A 20881-nucleotide genomic window follows, 5' to 3' on the forward strand; every position below is an offset into this window, starting at 1 on the left:
GCTGAAGCTGTTAATTGTCGAAATCCAATGAGGTTGAGAAGTGGGAGGAGGTGCTGTTGGTCCCGCGATGGGAAGAAATGTTCTTGTGATACACGGCTGTTGATGGGTATTGCACAACGAGGATAGAGATTCGAAAGAGTAAGGCGAGGGGGGGTTTATAAGTGATTTCAAAACAAGACTCTGTGTCTCGTAATTTGGAATTGATGGTGGTTGACCGTCCAAGATGATTGTGTTGTGGTGAAAGTGAATCAGAGACGCTGGAAGTACCAAAGCAAACACACTATGCAAGAGAGACACAGTCGCACCGTTGCAAGACTCGAGGCACCGGAATAATATACAATGACGGGAAAAGGAATTATTCAAAGATGGCCATGACAAGAGGAATTGGCCGGTAGGAGCAGGGCGAGGAGGAGGAAAAGAGGTAGTGGCGATGATAACAGCCTGGGGTGAAGACGGGGAACGGGTCTATGATATATACCTAAGCCAAAACCCGTCTCTAAAACGGACCATGCATGAACATGGAGTAGTGAGGGTCCTTGATGAGGTCGTGGGCCATCGTAGTGTGTACCTAGTTGTGGTGGCACTGGTAGGGCGGCAACTATGTACGTAGAGACAAGCGCGCAAGTCTGTCGAGATTTGATCTTGTTCTGGACAACGGACAAGACAGCAGGGGTGTATTGGTCTTGCGCTCACTGCATTAGGACCAGGACCAGTGGGGAGCGAGGGGTTAGATGACTTGGGAGGGTTGGAGGGGCCATGTATGGCGGCGGCGACGGCGGCTCGAATTGGGGGATTAAAGAGGGCACAACTATGTAGCTAATTAGTAGCGCACATGGGATTGGAGGAGGGGGTGTATTGAGATCACAGCAAAGAGAAAAGAGACTGGCGCGCGTTATTTCAGATGTGTTACTGAGAGCCATTTGAGTCTCATTCGACGCCGACCCCGGCCGCGTTACTACCGAGAACGGTACGGGTTTATTTTCTGTCTTTTCTTGTTGTCCATTTCCATGCTACTGCTGCAAGCTGTCGAGAAACACTGGAGCAACTGAGCAAGCGGGGTGACTGTACATTGTAGACATGGAGTACTGCGACTATACTCAGGACAGGGCATGGGGGCGCAGGCTCGCAAGCGTGGAGTCGACATTAGCATCTTTTGCTAGGCACCTCAGTGCCTTGGCCTGAAAACTCCAGCATGTCCGTTCGCTTCTCTCGAGACCCTATCATCGTGGCGCCGATTCTAGGCTGGCGCATGAGAGTCACGTCTCGTGCCCGTAGCAGCCCATGTCAAGGTATTGAATAGCACTTGGCCAGTGCTGCTCGGCCCGCGGCGCACATCATGAGCCTTGTCGTTTCGTTGTTTTGCCTCCGGGGTCCAAAGTGCAGGGTTCACACAAACCTCGATGGCGTCGATGGCTACGGACGGGAGAGGAGACATGGGACCTTGTTCGTGTTTAGCGTGTGGATATCGTTGCTGCTGGCGCGAGCGAGTAAAGTCCAACGAAGCCAAGACAAAAACAAGACCACCATTCAGCATCGCATTACCTTGGTGAGGATCTGGTGGGGAGTGGGTTAATAGCTGGAGGCGGCTTGGACATGAACTAGGGTATTGCATGCATGTATCTAGGGACTCATCAATCTGCAACATAAAGCATAAAGCACAACCTGACTTGGAGATATGCCAGTCCATTAGCCGCTCGCCTGTGGTGCGACAGGCCGGCTCATCGTATCAGAAGCAAGAGGTGGTTGTCTTGCATCTTGCATCTGAGGTTCAGAATGAATCCAGTGGAATGCATTGGACAAATGAGCAAATTGCAGTTCTGCTGCTGCAGTTGTGAGAGGCTGGATACAGCTACGTACGTATATGTATTTCGAGATTGCATATCGACAGATGAGGAGAACATCACTGATCCATTGGCCAACCAAGGGCCACTGACTGGAGGGACAATTGGCGAGCGAGCTACTGTACGAGGTACAGAGGACTGTCTTCGATATCGGATATCATGGACGTGCAGGCTAAGAATCCTTGAATGCAGGAACTGGGCCCTGATGCGCGCCAGCTACTGGACGAAGTATGGAGATGTTAGCGTATGTATGGAGAAGATGCAGCATGTAGGTCGAAGAAGCGATATCACACAATGTACAAGGGAGCTGAGCGGAAGACGGCTGATTCCTTCCGTGGCAATGAGATAAACTCATTTGAGGTGACTACGGGCAAGGAAGGTCCATGCTAAGATCAATCTTGATCTCGAGGTAAGTGCAATCGACAAGATGGGGGAGGAGCAGCACTAGTGAGTTTCTATCTTCTTTGGGCAGATTCCTGTAGGTTGAATCATGGATAGTCCGGAGGAAAGTGGTGCAGAAGGTGCAGATAACCTCAAATCCGAGGTCCCTGTCTGGTCAACGTTAGCTTAGTTGTCGAGGAAAGAAATGGTGGGGAACCCACCTTAGCACTTAGGCCCAGGTAATGTAATGCGCCTACCTATGTGTCTTTCCTGGTTGCATAACTCACGTCTTCTAATTTTCCTAGCTGATAATTGACATCTTGGTGGCTTCATCGAATTCGTGCTGAGGTACCTCGATAATGATTCAGATGTGTCACTCCCATCGTCTAGATAACAACCTGATACACTCAAACATCCGTTGTGATGTTACGAATTCTTTTTGCTTTTCTTTATCGCCAACATGCACCTCCACATCAACCACCATGGATCAGCATGGATATCTTTCTCCGAGTCAAGTAATAAAGTCGCTTGTGGTGCAGAGAGGATTCCCGTGCCCTATCCACGCAGGAAGAGACAATGAGAGGACAGCCAGAGAGTACAGTGCATGTATGAAGTGGCCAGAGGAAACGCATTATCACATCACTTCGCATTGTCTCGCCTTCTCGAGTCGTCAAGATTGGATCCGCTCCGCCCATAAACGGCTGCCGCGTTGCGTCGCCTACCTCCAATGGAACTCGTAAGGGCCCGCGGCCGATTATGCTCGGTGGGAGGAAACCGGCCTGGAGAAAACAACCGACCAGCGGACACTACAAAACCGCAGATCGACCAACCCGGCAGCTAAACAGAGGCGACAGGGTTGCAACGCTGCGGATCCTCTTCGGCTTCGGCTGGCTGATGAGATTTACATTTTGAAAGACTCCGAGAAGAGCCAAGAGTCTGCTTCTGCATCATCTCCGCTGGCCCCTTGTCTCTCTCTTCCAGTCATGATGGTTGTGTTACCTACATCGGCAGCTTTGAGAGTCAGTGCACGGTGCAACGCACCAAAAGCCGATGATCTGTGGCTAGCTGCTATCTGTTGAGATACCAAGTCTTGGTGTAATATGACAGATGTCACTGTATGGATGGCTTGGTACAATATGCCACTACGCTGTCTATCAGAACACAGCCTTGTTTTGCTTCGCTGCGTTTATGGCTGTTCTGCTTGGAAAGCGGAATTCCTGGCCGTTTGTGGCTGTTCTTTTTTATGATTACCCCAGCAAATCACTGAATTCTGTTTCTTAGATTGGACCCCTCTTATGATGAAGCTGCACTTTTATGCGGTTGGTCCTCGCTGGAGTTTCCTTGCTGACGATACGGGCATAAGGTCTGGAGGAGTCGTACGCAATTGCAGATGGTAACTAAACCCGTAAAATCACACCATACCCGGACCTGCTACTTCTTCGCGATGCTCGAACCCACATGGCCTGTTGTTGGTTTTTGCTTGAGACAGGCACCACAAGGGTCTTCCGTGTAGTATCATGTACGACAGCCAAGACGGTGCCACAACGCCTGGGGCCAAATGAACACCACTGGTTTGAGCCATAAGAGGGAACTACAGACACGACGAAGGTCTGCTCAATTTGCATCCAATGCAAAAATAGCTCAGCACTACCACCTACTTGCGCACATGCGGAAATCGATAGCAACGAGGCCTAGTGGCATGTCGGTCATGATATACTCCAATTGGTTCATCTTTGTCGACTGCACATTGTCCCAGTCCTTCGTGATCGATGATGAGCCGCAAAATGATCCGTCGATTCATTCTCCTACGCCTGGCGCAGAATGGGTCAGCCGTTCGTTCCTCGTCGAATCGACCCCACTGTCAGCGAAGAGCCACTGTAATTGTTGCTCAGTCGACACTGGACAAGCAAATCAAGCTCGCCAGATCCCGAACCCATACCATATGTGATCTAGGCTCACAGAGGCTGGCGCGTGCGCTCCAGCATGTGGATATTATACGCACGTCTGTCCTGTAAGGAGCCTTCAATCAACTCCTAGTTATCAGCCAGCATCTGTTGGTCTAAGGTCGAGTCAAGTTCTACGCGGCGCAACGCAGCTCGACAGTTTCGGCAATAGTTATCGTCCTGCAGACTACTGCAGACCATCGGCCATATTTCTCGCTGGTTGGCTCCTGTAGGTCTCAAGTTTTGCTTGGCTATCTAACGTAGCAACTCAGAACATCCAATCCAAGTAGCGTTGCTTTGACCACTATGTTGAGACATAACTGTCACTCAGTCTGCAGCTGTTCACAAAAAAGGTGCTGCTGTGCTCCTACTGCTGCGCTTGAGGTTGCTTGCCTGCAATTCAATCTCGAATGGCATCAAGAGCTCAAAGACAACTTACCATTACCTGCAACGCAACAGGTAGCAAGAGTGCTATTATTCAATCAAAGCCAATCGATAATGCATGGTGGGTCAGACCTTTTGTTTACAGCATTTTTCAAGACAGGCTCTCTCGGAGGGAGTCTGTCCATCAAGACAAGACTGCAGGGATCTCCACTGCACCCTGATCCTGATGCCGCTCGTTTATTGTTGAACCCTCTCACATTTACACCTTGATTTGCCGCTATGGAGCCATTGGCATTTTCATGGGCGCATGCTCGAGGTATTTTTTTCATTCATTCGCAGATCTTGAGTAACCTCGCCACCATGCAGTGACAAGAAACGGCCCCGGACGTTGTTGGTCCGATATATCAAAGCTGTGCCTCAAGAGAGGCCATATTCACAATGCGTGGTGATATCACATTCAAAATGTTGGAAGACGAAGCCGATCTTCATGCCGTTATTCTTTTAGTGCTACGAAACTTGTGGAGGAGCCGGGATAACCCTAGCTTTACTCGGAGGCCAGGGTGGCTAGCTAGACAGACAGGGGAGAAACGATTGAAGCACGGAGCATTTGCTAAACCAACGTCGACAGGGTTGAATCTTGACGGTCACATCTCCAAACCAGATAGACTACTTTTTCCTTGTCGCTCTGTAACGTCAACTTGGTCAAAATCCCGCCGTTGTACTGAATCCTCAGCCTCTTGTTCAATATGGTTCATATATAGATCAGATAACATCTACGTTGGCGCAACTAACATATTCGAAGAGTTTCCAGTCAAGAATTTATACTGTTGCATTCATTTATATGCACCTTGGCCTTGATTCGATTCAAGTGGCAGGCCTCGATGAAAGGAATACATAGATAAGAAGCCCAATGGCTTGACGGCCTTGGTGTCATTCACCCGGCATCCTTATGCATGAGGACGTTTGCACATGTCAGTCGGCAGGAAAGGGCAGCTCGTTCAAACCATGGGTCGGCGCATCAAGTATGAAGTCTCCATCCAGAGTTCCTCAAACAGGATTCTAATATAAGGTCGTCTACCAGACAGTGAGCTCGTACTCTCCGATGCGAAGCTATATTCGATGCCTTTATACTCACATGCAAATTTGTCTGTCGCTCCTGGTCATCAAACCTCCATTGAGCCTTCTTTTCTCGCATACTGTAAGACTTCTGTACTGACTTGTAGGCAGTTCTTGTCAACTTAAGCTTCCAATATAGGTAGTCAGATACAACACAAGTATGAGCCATGTTGAGGGAGTAGGAAGGCTGCTATTTGAGACGGTAATTTGTGAGTGCAAAGAAGCCATTCGGATCTCAAGTGTCTGCCTCAAGACGCTTATAACCGCTCGTGCAATGTCTCCGTCGGAACTTCTCTCTTGTGTCGTAAGCACATACATATATATTTCGTATGGACGGCTATTAACGAAGCTCTTTTGTTCCCAGATCGTACCGGGCCATGGCGGGGCATTGGCATGCTTCGGGGAAGCACGAGGTGCTGCCGGATGTGCTGTCGGAATAAGCATGCAGCAGCATGGGAGCTACCATCGTGGACTTGGTCATAACTGATCGATTTCATAGGTCAAAGCTCATTGTACCTGCACTAATGCCTTTTCCCGCAGTCAACTATGGCACCAAGTCACACATCACGAAACTTCGATATGGTGTTTTGTACCAGGAAGTGAAAGTTGGTGTAATGAAATATCAGACGAAGCTGATACACCATACCCAAGATAAAAATTGATACTGCCGTAACTAGTTCCTAATACAGCTTACTTTCCAGTGGTCACTATTTCGGTAATATTCTGGTTTAAGTAGAAGTTGCGTACGACGCTTAGGTCTCTGAAACCAAGTTCGCTGAATACAATATTTCCTCGCCCAAGAACACAGCCAACGCCCACACACGAGGCCCGCAACGTCGCAATCAGTATATTTAAGCATAGTGCCTCACCTATAGAGTAATTATATCTACATTGCCGCTCAAGTTACCTGGAACCATGAATTGTAACATCTAATACCAACTACCCTGTACGCGAGAAACTCATATATAGAGCTCAACATATCCAAGGTTTCAACCAGACGTCAATATTACATACACTACATTGGTCCTGGAGCTTCTTCAAGTCAACAAGAGTGATTGTGAGCACGGGATTGCTAAGTTACTAGAAGGTACATCGAGTTGAAACGCCGGGAGGATGAGAAATGTTAGACATGTCGAGTCGTGGCGATAACACAGCATGATCTACACAAACAAAGCTGAACCGACAATGAATCAGCACTAATTATACAAATGTATGATCATTATAGCGGTCTTATACTTGTGTGTTCCAGTTTCAAGGAGTTTAATGCATATTGTGCTGAGGCAGAATGCTAATGTGAGTCAAATAGAGAAAAGACAGGCTAGGAACCCCGCCAGCACTTAATCACGAAAAAGAGCTTTCAAGCTATATAACATGCAACAAATATCCAAGGTCCAGGGCTTTGTTGAACACAGTAACGAATGGTGGCCGTAATGGCAAAGCTGCATCGCTCATCCCATAGAACCCGATCACGGACCTCTCAAGCAAGCGAGTTAAGGTTAGATGGTTCAAGACTCTAAGAACAGATCGTGGACATTTCTCTCTGGGACTACAATCTATAAAGTGGCCTGTAGGTTGGCATTCGTTAGTGACATAGCTCCATCCTGATGGGGGACATGTTATTTGTTCACTCTGGGTTGACATAACCACTGTACGGAATAGATCCTATCCAATAAAATTATAGCTGTTCAGTGAGTAAATATATTCACATTCTGGCAGGTAATTGTGTCTAGATAAGCTTACTAGAAGGTGACTTCGTAATTTCATCGTGTGATGCGGTGACTGGCCTTGAAATTCAAGACCAGTATAGCTCAAGATACAATCAATTTTGTGATATTCTATTCTTATATCAAGAGATCTAAATGTAGCAGTTCCTTCTAAGTTTAGGTATGCGTGAAATACTATCGTCATTAGTGCAGACTTACATATTTTATCAGAGACTCCCCAGTGCACGTCATGAAACACCAACACCGAAAATGTTTCGAGACCAGACAGGTAACGTCGGCAGACGAAGGAGCCAAGGCGGGCCTTTCCGTGATTCAAACCATAGTGTTGGAGCTTCTCATGGGGGCATCGTGTTTGAAGATAGAGTCATCAAGATTGGTGATGCGTGTACGTAGGACTGAGTATATACCTAGTCAATTCAAGATGGTTCAACATATATTGCTAGATAGCATAATTAGCTCTCCCGTCCAGAGCTTACTGATACATATGGTCATTGACTACATAAAGTTTCGAAAGTATTGACGTTTTCGCTGGCATGAGCCTCGATGACTCAATGAGTGAGACTCCTGTATATAGCCGCGTTTTTCAATCGAGCCTGTATTGAAGTCGTAGTAATACCATGTATACTATCTTTATACAAGCGGGGGCCTGAATGATTTGACTTTCAGAACTGCAGATATCTGATCATCATGAAACTTGTTTTGCATGTCTCAGATGTTTCCGGCGTGACTTACTGAGTTTCCAATTCGAACTATAACACGACTTGGTCTCCACAGCAAATGATAGTCAATCGCAGAGGATTACTTGTGAGCCCATCTAGTATCTAGCTGTGAGGTCATGGCCTAAAGATAATTCTTTAGCTGGTGGATACAAATGTCATTTTACGCGTTATAGTTTGTTCTTAGTGCAATAGCATCATAGTATGGAGATAGCCAAGGAGCCCCCCACTCCGAATACTATAACAGGGCAAGATGAACGGATCCCATGGGGAATGATATTGATATTGAGACTCCATGCTCGCGAGGCGTTTGGAGAGAGTTGCAGATGTTTCTGTACGTACGTCTCAACCAACAATAAGCTACGGAGGCAGACTCGCCCACTTAGGACTGGAACCTGCTAAGAGAGTAACGTAATGCACAAGCAGAAGGCCACGTAATAGTCACTTAGGAAGGTCAAATGCCATCGAGGCGTGTTGGCAACTTAGTCTGGCTGCCACTTCAACCTGACTTCATCACGAGAGATGAGTTGCGAATCTATTGAGGCGAAAGTGAGAGGAGAAGCAGAGGCGGGGGAGGGGTCCATCGTGAAGAGAGGGGCAATGAGGAGAAACACGGCGCTATCGACTTGTGGCGCAAGTTTAAAGACGCCAGTTGAGGGACCCTTTTGAGGGGAATTTACATAGTAGCTAGTTGTGAGACCACCGTGAACTGACGAGGCCGAAAGTCTAGAAGACCTTGTCTTGTATGTACAACATGTGGTGTTCAGCTGAGACTTGAGGTCGTGTGACCTTGGATTAGTTGACAAATGTGTGGAATTCCAAGAAGGATTCTTGAATTGGATGCCTCACTTGACTGAGAATTGTCTAGTAAGTCTAGAAGTGATCGCCAGGAGACGACGGTTAATGGCGTTTCTGTACCTGATGACGAGTTGCCTGGTGGCGCAGTCTGGATTCCCCTCCTCTTGAATAAGCATAGGGACGAGGAATGACGAACACACGGTTGTCGAAAGGGTAAAAGGCATTGTTGAATATTGTCAAAGGATTCGTAATTGATATCAGGCAGTGTTGTTGATAAAGTGTAATCAAACTCAGAACTGTGCAGCGATAGATGCATAAGTTCCATAAACCACGTTTCCCGCTTTCATCAATAGTCAATTCCTACTATAAGACAAAAAGGATCAGTGATGACATCAAATTGGACTGGCCTAGAGCGAGTGATCGACCACTAACGTCAGATACGGGGAAACCGGCCACCCCTAGAAACTGGCTACCCTTAATAAAACACTAAAAATAAGATATAATTAGGAACTTAATTAATTAACTACTACTATATTTTTTTAATTTAATGAAATTTATATTAGTAAATATTTAAATAAAACTAAATATAAAGATCTTTAAGTTTTAATTTTCTAATGCAATTTAATATTCTTTATAGTTATAATACTTTTTATATCTATTTATAAGCCTTTAAAATTATTAATACCTTTATAAACTTAGCGTTTCTATTATATATAACTTTCTTTCTCTTTTTTAAAAGATATTTCTCTTATTTTATCTATAATATTATAATTTCTTATTTTTAATACTTAATTAGGAAGTTATAACTATTAAGTTAACTGCCAATCTTCTAAAAAAGTAGCCTAATAGCTAGATTATTAGAGATAATACTTAGGATAACTTAGAGGATTTAATAAAGCTATATAGATAATTAGGGAGTTATAAAAAGACTAAAATTCTTTAGTTTTACTAGAAAAATAGCTATAATAATAGAAGTAAGTATCTTAAAAGTCTAAGTAACTATTAGGTTTATTAAGACCTTTACTAAATTAACTAGCTACAGTTTAGTTGCTTTTTAGCCAGCTAGGGTATTTAACTTTATAATAGCTTTCTTTTAGGCTTTATTATAATTATATAAGAAGGTAATCTTACCGATATAACTTAAATCTATAATAAAAGTAAGATTTAAGAGGAATTTTTAATATACCCTTTTTAATAGTCTAAAGACTGCAATATCTAACAGTTAAAAGATATAAGAAGTATATACTAAAAGAAAAAGTATAAATATATTATTATTATAATACTTAAATAAAAAGTTATTAGTTATATAACTTCTATAACTATTAAGGATTAATAAATAAAGTTCTTTAAGATTTTTAGGCTTTATTAATAAAATAAATATTATTTTTAGCTAAATAAATACAATATAGTTATTTATCTAGCCTTTCTTACTGCTAGTAAATTTTTAGTCTTTTAGGAAGTCTAATTTCTTTAGAAAATACTATTATTAAACTATTTTCCCTTTAAAGATTATTAAAGGTCTTAAGACCTTCCCTATTACTAAAATATACTTAAGGATTGTAATTTAAGACCTTAAATCAGGCTAATAAATAAGTACTAACTTCTTATCCTTTAACTTAATAAAAAGACTATTTAGTTCTATCCCTTCTATTATACTAACTTTATTAATATTATATCTATTTTTCTACTTAATTATTTAAACTGTTAGTATTAATAATAATATAAAGAAAGCCTTAATAAGTTTAATAGATACTCTATTATATTAATTAGAATCTATATACTTTCCTAATAAAGTCTTTACTTTCTTATTCCTATTTATAAAAGCAAATAACTAATATTTTCTAATGCCTTCTAGAAAGCTATTATATATTATAATTTAGTTTATAAAGTATTAGACCTACTAGTATAATATAGAATATCCTAGATTGGCTTAAATTAGTATTTAATCTCTTAAATGCCTTTCCTAAATAGCTAAAAGCTTTTAATTAGGTTTATAAGCTTATTTTAGTGTTATAGTACCTTTAATTTAATCTTAAAGGGTAGAATAGTTAATACTATAAGCTATAGTAGCTTTATTTATAGAAATTCTATCTATAACTATTTAAAGAGCAGTACTTATATCTTTTTTAGTAAATTTTATTATTTTAAATTAATTAATATAGTTTATAAGTTTCTATAATTAAAATTGATAGAGTTATAAATTAATTAAGATATTATAAATTAGGTAGTTAGGTTAAAAAGCAGGTGGCCGGTTTCTGGGGGTGGCCGGTTTCCCCATATCTGACGTTAGTGCCAAGAGACAAGGGGTCAAGAGCCACGAATTCGAGGTCGGGACCAAGATAAGGAACGCGGGACAACGGGAGACGAGGCAATTAGAGAAGCGAATGTATCAATTAATCGCGGAGTCAAAAGTTTAATGATGATGCTTAAAACGAAACTATCCAGGCATCAGTGAATAGAAAGAACCAACCAACCTATAGTCGTGAACTTGAGCCGGTTGGTCTCACGGCGTTACAGGACCCGAGACAACCCCCCGCAAACAGAAGCGTTGCTGGTAGATCCGGATATGAAACGGGATGATGATGCTGATGTCCCGGGGGATCAACACGGATGAAACAGTACATGATGCAACGAGGGGGGACAGTTTGTGACGGATCTACCCATCCAAAATGACAGAGAAACAAGGCTGAAAAACAATTGTAGGCCATGCTGTTTCTTTAGCTATTGCAAATGGTTGCACTAGAGAAGGGCCGATAAAACGTGAGTGTAATTGTTAGTGGATGACTCGAGGAGAGCGAAATCACGACACACACCAAGAATCACATTATCAGAGTTGCGTGCGCCCAGAATCAGATTACATACCTAACAGTTTTATCCTTGCAAAGCTGGCGAGACTATTGGCGAACCAATAGGTTGGTTGAACCTTGGGGAACTTCATTTCGCTCTGTCTTGGCTGCTCGCTTCCTGACAGAGTAATTAATCGCCCAATTTCGTCTGATCAGAAGCGTCATGAGTTTGATATTACGGAGTACATTGTAGGTAATTCTTGAGTCCATGAGGGGACAATCGCATGTGAGTGACATGTCCCTCGGGACCGCATCTCTTTCGAGTTCTTCCATATCTTGTCTTCTTTTCTTCTGTACACAACATTCTGTGATCCAGACTTGAGCGCATCATCATCTGTCCCTACTCTTCCTATTGGACCGATACTCCCCTCTATCGAGACAGATACGGTCTGCTGCATCTTAAGTTTCCAAGGATTCATCACCCCCGCAAACGCCCCCAAATCTCACTCACGTCTATCTATCCGTGTCGTTGTCGTTATCTGCCACTACTCTACTGTAGGCTAGGTGGCCTTGCAAGACATTGATTGATTGATGTGAATATCTGCGACCCGACCGCCTCGACCTCTCTTTGGCCTCTGGAACCCCCGCATATCACATCTCTTGTATTGCCTTACCGCCTCTCAACAACTTGTAGTCGAATACTACTGCGGCTACCACTGTAACGGGACATCGGCACTCGATCACATCATCACAGGTTCGCAGACCGCAGACCGACGTTGGCTTGGCGATATCCACGGAACAAGATACCCTGGCCAATCCCTGGTCAGCGTCACAGCCTGTGGACGGAGAGGAAGAGTCTAGAGAAGAGAGGAGTGAAAAGGACTCAACAAGAAAGAACCCTCTCCACTAAACCCCACGTGCCAATGCGCTTGATGAGGCTGAATCTGGCCTAGAACGTCCTGACATTGGTTCAATCACCTGGCTTCGCTGCCACCGAAACCCAGTTTTTCTACCACCAAAGGTTAGAGTGTCTCTGATTGAAGAGCCCACTGTAGGTACAGTTCCAGGCTGTAGGTATCCTTCCCATATGCTGAGCTGATCTAGTGCTGAGTGATAGTGATTGCTAGGTAGAGTACAACGGTATTTGACCGGTCTTTGCCTCCTCCGGCCGCACCGCCATTCTCAAAATCGACCTCCACTGCCTCCGCCGCTTTCACCGTCGTAATCTGCCGCCTCTTACACGGCCACAGGCAGAAGAATAAGAAAAGACACAGAGAGAGGAGGTTTTACCGTCTCACCCTCCCTATTTCCTTCTTCCCCTCATCTTTTTGACTTTTTTTTTCATTTGTATCATTCCAAATAAAAAACTCGACTCTTGTCTTGGCTTTGTCGCCGCATTAAACTCTGGTATTCCTTGGCTTGGGGACTCGACTCCAGAAGTGAGAGTCAGTACTTACAGGCTACCGCTACCGCCGGGCCCGGACTCCTCCTTGACAGCAGTAGCCCCACCCACTACGGAGTACCTACTCTCGGTTCTCTAGGACCTGGGAACACCCCTGATAGTTCTAAGGCCAGGCCTCCCCGACCCGACCTGTCCGAGTCTTTTCTCTTTCTTTGCGACATTTCCCTGTTGTTGTCGCTCGTCAGTTCTTCTTATCTTGTTTACTTACTTGCATACGCTGGTCGTTGAGAGAGCGAAGAGAGTGTATCTTCTGTGAAGAATCCTTTGTGCGTGTGTGTTTGGAGGTGATTTGTCTGTTCATTGTACAGCCTGAAAGAAAAGAGAAGTCAACTTCTTTCATGATGCTCTGAGATACGCTGGGCGTGCGACAGACTCCTCACCCTCCGCCTGCGCTGCGCCCGTATCCGTGCAACGGCGACAAGACGCCCAACAACACCGACACCAACACCAACAACACAACACAAAACCCCTCGTATACCTCTTTGACACCCTCTGAAACCCTTTCGGGTTCTTCTTCAACCTCTCCTCTTCACTATTGCCTGTTTTTTAATGGCAATGGCGCAGACCAGCAGTTCGTTACCGGGTCACCTACATGGTCACGGCTTCGGTCATGGTAATCAACACGGCCATGGGCATGCTAAAATAACAAAACCTCGCAGTCGACCTGCCGTGAAGCCAATCCTCAAGAAACTGCAATCGCATCACTCCCACTCGGAAAAGAATTCTCTCGATTTGGATCGCGGCTGGGACGAGCAGGGCCAATCTGGTTATTCCTCGTATAATGTGGACGGCGACGACTCGTCTTATACGGCAGGTGCATCAGCACTGCCAACACCTGCCGCCCGCGCCCGCGATGTCAGCTTCTCTATATCGGCCACGGATCTGAGCAATGGAGGTGTTCGCTCAAACAAATATTCGCACGGGCATGCTCGCTCTACCAGTGGCACTTCTCATGCTTCTATTGCGACTTCTGCTAGTGGTGGCAGAAACGGCTCCTTTGTGCATCCTTTTCAACAGACGCCGCGCACCTCAACACCACCTCTCTCCTACGCCAACTCGCTCGCATCCCTGGACAATACCACCGGACCTCGCGATTATTCTCCCACGATAACTGAGAACGAAGACAACCTCGACTCTCAGAGCCTTCAGACTTCGACTCGTGCCTATCATTCTGGTTCCCGGCCCCGCCGTCCCTCTCTTGCTAGTCAGCGCACCAGCTCGTTATCAGATGTGAATCAACCGCTGCGCATCACTACCAACGGCCGCGCCGCCCCAGGAATATCTGCGCGAAAGCCCCATAGCATCGTGACTCGCAGCCGATCTGACCTCCACCTTAACACAGGCTCAACCACTGCTCTCGACTCTGCGTCAAGCACCAGCCCACCTTCTGGTTCCTTTGTTTCACCCCAGATGATCGCTGCGTCTACATCTTCCAACGCTATGTCGCCACTCCGGAGCTCTCTCGACATGAGCGGTTTCCGCCTCCGCTCACGCAGCGAGGTGGACACTGTTACCCGCCAGGAGAACGTCCGCGAGGCCCGCCGCAAGTTTGAGGAAAAAGAACGAGCCAAGGAGGAAAAGTACGCCCGTGAGCAGATCCGCAAGCAGGAACGTGCAGAGAGTCGCGAAGCCCACCGCTTCAACAAGAATGGTCGCAAGGGCAGCTTTGGGGCCTCTCGAATCTCGTGTGATCGTGTGTCCAGTAGTACTGACATTCGGCCTTCGATCTCTCGCAAGACTACCGGCACTGGCGTGGGTCTGGGTCTGACCACCGAGAACGAGAAGGTCGACTTTGGTACCCGCAGCTACGACACTGTGCCTACAGGCCAGACACCTGGCGCTAGAGCTGACGATGTGCACTTTCAATCGACTCACCGAACCAAAACCACCAAGCGGAAAACCACCAGTGCTTGGACCGCTTTTGTTCTGTGGTTGAGAACGCGACTGCTCAAGCTTGGTCGAAGATAGGAGAATTTTACCAGTGAGACCAAGACCAAACTCAAGACCAAATTCTCTGGCCCAAAGAAGGGGTTCGTTGTCAGAACTCCCTATCAGCAATACCAGCCGCGACAGCAGACTAGCGCCTTTGACGCATACTGCTCATCACCATATACCCCTCGCCGATGAATCTACGAATGCTTTCCTCGGCAGATACTCGGCGAGCACAAATTTACAGCTAGCCATATCCTTCACTACGATACCTTGAATTTCACCTACGGGAAGCAGTATATCCCTCACTTCCCATTCGCCCACGTATAACGCACACGCACTCACGGCCTTTGGAGCAATGTCGCATGGAAACGAGCGAGTTTTCACGATCAGGAGGAACGTTATCTTTTGACATTTTATAGGCAAGGAGTTGGGGTTTACCACTTTGTTTCTTTCTTCTTCTACTTCTACGATTGGCATGCATGGTTGCATCAAGGGACTCAAGCTACGCGGGATGAACTCAAGAACTTTGTTCTTTGATTTGGGACGATTTGTTGCATTGTTTCTTGTTTTTTTCGAGTATCATTTCCAGCCCGGCTTGTACGGCTGTGGCATATCGGATGGAACGGCTTAGACGCTTCTACCATAGAACCGGATCAAAACATGAACAGACATGGCCGGCAATTTGCCTCACTCACGTTAACGTTACGTCTCCTCCCTCTCTTGGCAAACATCCTGTGAAGTGGCACAGCCCCCAATTATAGTGACTCGAGTGTCGGGCCAAGAAGAAGGCGAATCCATCGTACGTGTGTATCAGAGTGGCTCAGCTTTGCCTCCTCTGCTTCCCTTTCACATGACATCGATCAATTGCACATGACGTTCGTTTGCGGCCTTTGGCAGAGAGTGGGTCGGCTTAACGGAGATCCTAAGTGTGGGGAGGATTTAGTTAGACAAGGGTCTTAAAGGCATGGATCTTATGACCTCTTTTTGATGGTTCAGCGCTAAATCATTGCTCGAGTCCTATCTATGGAGACGTTAATCTGGGGTTATGAGACAGAGCGTTATTGCTGGAGATGAATGCAGATATTTGTCTCACTAAGGAATGAGGAGAAATGCATTTGTGGGCATCACGAAGCAGTATTCTGTAGAAGTTTGGTGATGAGTTTGCACCAAAACAAAGGGAGTACAATTTGTGAGGCATAGATATCAAAGTGATCCTAAAATACAGCAATAGACACGTTTCCAGCAGTGAATCACTACAGCTTTGGCCTGGCAATATCAACGGGCGTCCACCAAGGGTAGATTTTGGGCGCGTTCTTGTCCATAGTTCCCGTGAAATCCGGCTTCCTCTTCTCTAAGAAGCTATTCATTCCCTCTTTCGCATCCTTACCTGTGAACAAGTCCCAAAATATCTTGCTCTCAAGTAGATGCGCCTCCTCAGGCGACGAGGCACCCCTGTAGATCATGTCCTTCATTACCCGCGCGGAAACACCACTTACATTGGCCGCTATCTCATCCGCGATCTTGAGCGCTGTGGGAAGAACCTCTTCAGGTGCAACAATCTCGCTGAAGAGACCGTCAAAGAGCTTGTGGGTGGCAGGGTAGACAGCGCCAGTGGTGGTGAGGTGAAGTGCACGGCTGGTTCCGATGAGGCGTGGGAGAAAGAAACTGCTGCATGCCTCCATGCTGAAGCCACGGCGACCAAACACAAAGCCAATCTGGGCGTCGCGGCTCACAACGCGGATGTTGGCGCCGAGAGTCATTGTGATACCCACGCCAACAGCAGAGCCATTGATGGCGACGATGACAGGCTTGTTGCATCGATACATGGGTAAAGTGACAATGCCGCCGGAGTCGCGATGATCAGCAGCGTCTTTGCCCAACGCATGCTCCTCATTGAAGTCCATACCAGCGCAGTACATGCGATTCTTTGGATCCGACGAAGTGAGAACTATAGCGCGAACGCGAGGATCAACAGAGAGTGTGTTGAGCGCATGGGAGAGCGAAGCCGCCATTGTGTCGGTGAATGCATTACGGGCTTCAGGACGGTGAAGCTTTATGACTATGACATGTGTCACTTCTTTGGAAGAGGGGGGATGATGGAAGAGCTGTAGGGCTGGGAGGTTGAGGGTTGCATAGCTGTCGGGAAGCCAAGGCGATGCCATTGCGATTCTTGGTATTGTGAGTAATAAACGAAGTATGGTATGAATGAGTGAAGCTGAGGCCAGGACGATGTTGATTTAGAGTGCGACGGATTGATTGGGCTTCTTCAGTTGAGCCGCGGAATGGTGACAGCGTCTCTTGACTTACAAGGTTGAGCCGAGGTGCAATCTAAATAAGCGCAGAAGTGTCGAGTGAGTGTCGCTTGATTATCCCCGGTGTTGTATATAGTTCCTAGCTTCTCAAGTAAGTAAAGAAGATTGTGAAAATGAATGAAAGAGGAATGATAATGAGAGAGCATGTGAATGCCAGTATCACATGAAAGTGTATTGGCCTTATTAGTTCAAGATCGTCAGTGTCATCGTCAAGCGGCTTAAATTCCGCCTCCTGTTGTCTTGATGAGAACCAAAAAGAGCATTTATTCAGATCATTTCCACTTAGAAAATGTGAGCGGGATCATTCTAAGCTATCTATTCGACCATTGCCCTCGGCTGTTCTCACATCTTTATTCTAAAGGTGTTTATTCTAAAGTCCAATATAGCCGTTAAGGTACAAATGGGTTTCAAAGTTATCGTTAAGTGTTGTATCCTGTTGGTATTTTTACTTCTCATTAAATATTAATCCATGAATCGTACACTGAGGCCACTCATGCAGTATTTGGACCTTTTGCATATTCAATCATCATATCTAAATAACATCGCTTATTACAAGTTCATCATCAAGCAATTATTAGCACGTACAGTGCATTCTCCACTAAACACACCGTACACACATGACTAATCCTTGGTTGACCAGCCAAAAAAAAAAACTCCGGAAGCCCAGATTAACCACCAATGCAAAAGTCTCTCCACAAGCTCCAAGTTTTAGTTGAGCCGTTCTGACCAAAGACGCAAACGCGAGAGAGACTATGCTGTCTCGAGTATTGAATCATGGTCTATCAATGGGAACCACACAAAGATGTGTGCTATCAACTCTATATCAATGAACGTCGGTCCCTCGAGGATATCATGGTGCACATGAAGAATGTTTACCAGTTCACCCCGAGGTAAGTGCTCGCTCAGTGTAAGTGACCGCTCTTCTCGACTTGACTTACACGACCTATTTCAGCAAACGCGCTTTTCAAGTTCAGTTTAGTCGATGGAAGTTTCCTACAAAACAAAGACTAAAACACAAGGATGATCGACTTGTGAATCGCGTCCATGAGCTATGGAAGAGAAATGTCCCTCAAAGTGAAATGCTACGAATCCTTACTGATGAGGATGGCTTTGACATCAATTCCCGTGAACTCATGAGAGTGCGTGCCCGCAATCGATGGCTTCTTAGAGTTCGAAATGGTGACCGAGCAAGATCTGGTGGTGATGCTGAGCCTGACGATGAGAATCTCGAGGATGATACTTCACTAGACGACAGAGACGTGACCATTCCACTGCCTGACCAAGAACCCAGAGATCTTGACCAGCCAACAATATATGCTCCTGAAAACTCAACGCAAGAAGATTCCATCTCTGTCCCAACAACACCCAAACCACGCAAGATTAGCAAAAGACAAAGCCGAAGGAATCGTCAACATCTCACTGAATCAGAACACATTGTCCGTTTCCCATCTGAAATGACCCTGAACGATTCCAAACAAGCCCTCGGTCTCGATGCGACCACTTATGCAGAGGCTCGCGAGTGTTTTGCTCGAATCTGTCAAGAAGAGTCCATCGTCAAGAAAACCCAAGCTGGACCAGGAAGATGGGACTATGTTAAGAACCGCCTGATCCATGAGCGACCACATCTACAACAGGCCTTGTGGCTTTCCAAAGAGGACCTTGAGAGAAAGCAGCTTGCCTTGGACGTTATTTGCACTGACGTGACCAAGCGTCTACGCAACCAGGATACCAGAATGACTCTCGTCGATGCAAAGAATGAGCTAGGTCTCAACCCAGAAGAGTCTCATGAAATCCGCGCTGCTTTGCATGAAGTTCTATGCGATGCAAAGTTTACATGTAAAACTGATGGAACCCCAGAGCAATGGGAAGAACTGAAGAAGCGATGGCTCGAGAAGTCAGAACGGATGAGGGCAATCCCCCTTCATGGAAACGATGAATCATCTCGCCGAAAAGTCAAGGCAGTCGAGATCGTCGCTCGAGATGTGATCAAGAGAAGACGCGACGAGAAGAGATCCAAGACCACCAAGAGTGGCAAAGCTCCTAAGCAGAAGGAGTCACCAAAGCGCAAGTCTCAGAATGACAAACCACGAGATACTGTTCAGGACCCGCAACTCACCGAGGCCCAACCAAGCATATATCAACAACAAGCCCAAAGAGCGATAGACAAACCCCATGCCTTCGGAATGTCGGAGAGGGGAGCCCCAGGGTCCAGTTCACCTGCGCATCCGATGATAGACCAGCCCATGGATGACAACGGGTATGAGCCTGTCCATGAGCCAGTCGTCTCACGTATTGCCTATACAACACCCGGACAGCCACCAGCACCACAACGGCCAGGACAGGTACAATTACCGGCTCTGGGCATGCCCACTTCTCAGGCTGTCCTACCCCAACCCCATAGAATGCTGGGCTCGTCCACTACCAACACCGTGCCCATGGACGCTCAGTACAGCTCATCGATGTACTTAGGGAATCAACCACAGGCAAACTATATGCAGCAGCAATACGTGCAGCACCCATTCTCGGCATCGGCGTCCAATACAATGTTCTCCCCTGTGCCTTCAGTACCTGCCGTGCCATCATCTTTTGCAGTATTCATGCGATTGCACCCTACTTCGACATATCCAGCCAATACCAGCCTGTGGATATCTACAATGTCTTCACAATCAATCCAGGAGCTACGACAGGTCGCGGTTGCCAAGTTTCCCGGGGCGATGTGTGTTCGTATCGAGGGCATCATTAAGGACCCCAAGGGCAACGAATTACCCCTTCAGATACAAGGAGATGATGAGTTGGCAGCATATTTTGACCATATGCAGAGTGGAACGCCGACTTTTACTGTTCAGCTTGTGCAACACGGCAGCATATGATCACTTCGTGTACCTTTGAATGCGAAGAGCTACCATGGTACTTATGATAACAATGACAACAACAATAGGACGGGCGGACGGAGTTTCGGGACAATACACAGCATATGATTGGCAGGCTTGACAGTTTTCTGGGCGTCGGGATGGAAGCATTGAGAGAGCGGACTTGGTCTCCGCGATATTTTTTGGGGAATGCGGCTGAGACGTTCATCAACGGCGGTGGCCAACCTCCGAAGATCTGACGTCTCGGCTATTGTAATTCATTGTATGGATACGTGAAAGCATTCACTGCTTCAGAACATATAATACAGAATAAAGACTTGATTCGAGGTTCATTGGAACAGGATTGGTAATACATGATAGTGAAACTGGCCGAGGCCGGCGGTGACGTGCTTTGATGTGATAATTGCTCTTCAAAGTGCCCCCTCTATAGTCAATATTGATCCTTGAAATCACATTGAGCATCCACTTTGGTCAGTTATTCAGCCATCGATAGATCCTATCTTCCAAGACTGAGTGAGAAGCTCCGGGCCCGGCCGGTGCGGATCGGGATCGTAGATATGAGAAGACGGACATTGCACAGCGCGACTGCTGAATTATACCGAGGAAACAATAACGG

The 20881-nt window shown here is 46.0% G+C and overlaps 3 protein-coding genes; 2 read left to right on the forward strand and 1 right to left on the reverse strand.

Annotated features, from left to right (window-relative positions):
• Positions 1–13706: 13706 nt before the first annotated feature.
• FFUJ_00538 (uncharacterized protein) lies at positions 13707–15119 on the forward strand (the record flags this gene model as incomplete). Its single annotated transcript, XM_023573181.1, has 1 exon — positions 13707–15119. The coding sequence occupies one exon, from the start codon at positions 13707–13709 to the stop codon at positions 15117–15119; it is 1413 nt and encodes a 470-aa protein (XP_023424946.1).
• Positions 15120–16336: 1217 nt separating this feature from the next.
• Positions 16337–17245, reverse strand: FFUJ_00537 (related to enoyl-CoA hydratase; the record flags this gene model as incomplete). The annotated part of the gene is made up of 1 exon (XM_023573182.1): positions 16337–17245. The coding sequence occupies one exon, from the start codon at positions 17243–17245 to the stop codon at positions 16337–16339; it is 909 nt and encodes a 302-aa protein (XP_023424947.1).
• Positions 17246–18169: 924 nt separating this feature from the next.
• On the forward strand, positions 18170–20265 carry FFUJ_00536 (uncharacterized protein; the record flags this gene model as incomplete). XM_023573183.1 has 2 exons in its annotated part: positions 18170–18285; positions 18348–20265. 2 exons carry the CDS (start codon positions 18170–18172, stop codon positions 20263–20265), a joined length of 2034 nt encoding a protein of 677 aa, XP_023424948.1.
• Positions 20266–20881: the final 616 nt, after the last annotated feature.

This window comes from Fusarium fujikuroi, chromosome FFUJ_chr01 (genome assembly GCF_900079805.1).
Source record: "Fusarium fujikuroi IMI 58289 draft genome, chromosome FFUJ_chr01".
In the NCBI taxonomy this organism is placed as follows: domain Eukaryota; kingdom Fungi; phylum Ascomycota; class Sordariomycetes; order Hypocreales; family Nectriaceae; genus Fusarium; species Fusarium fujikuroi.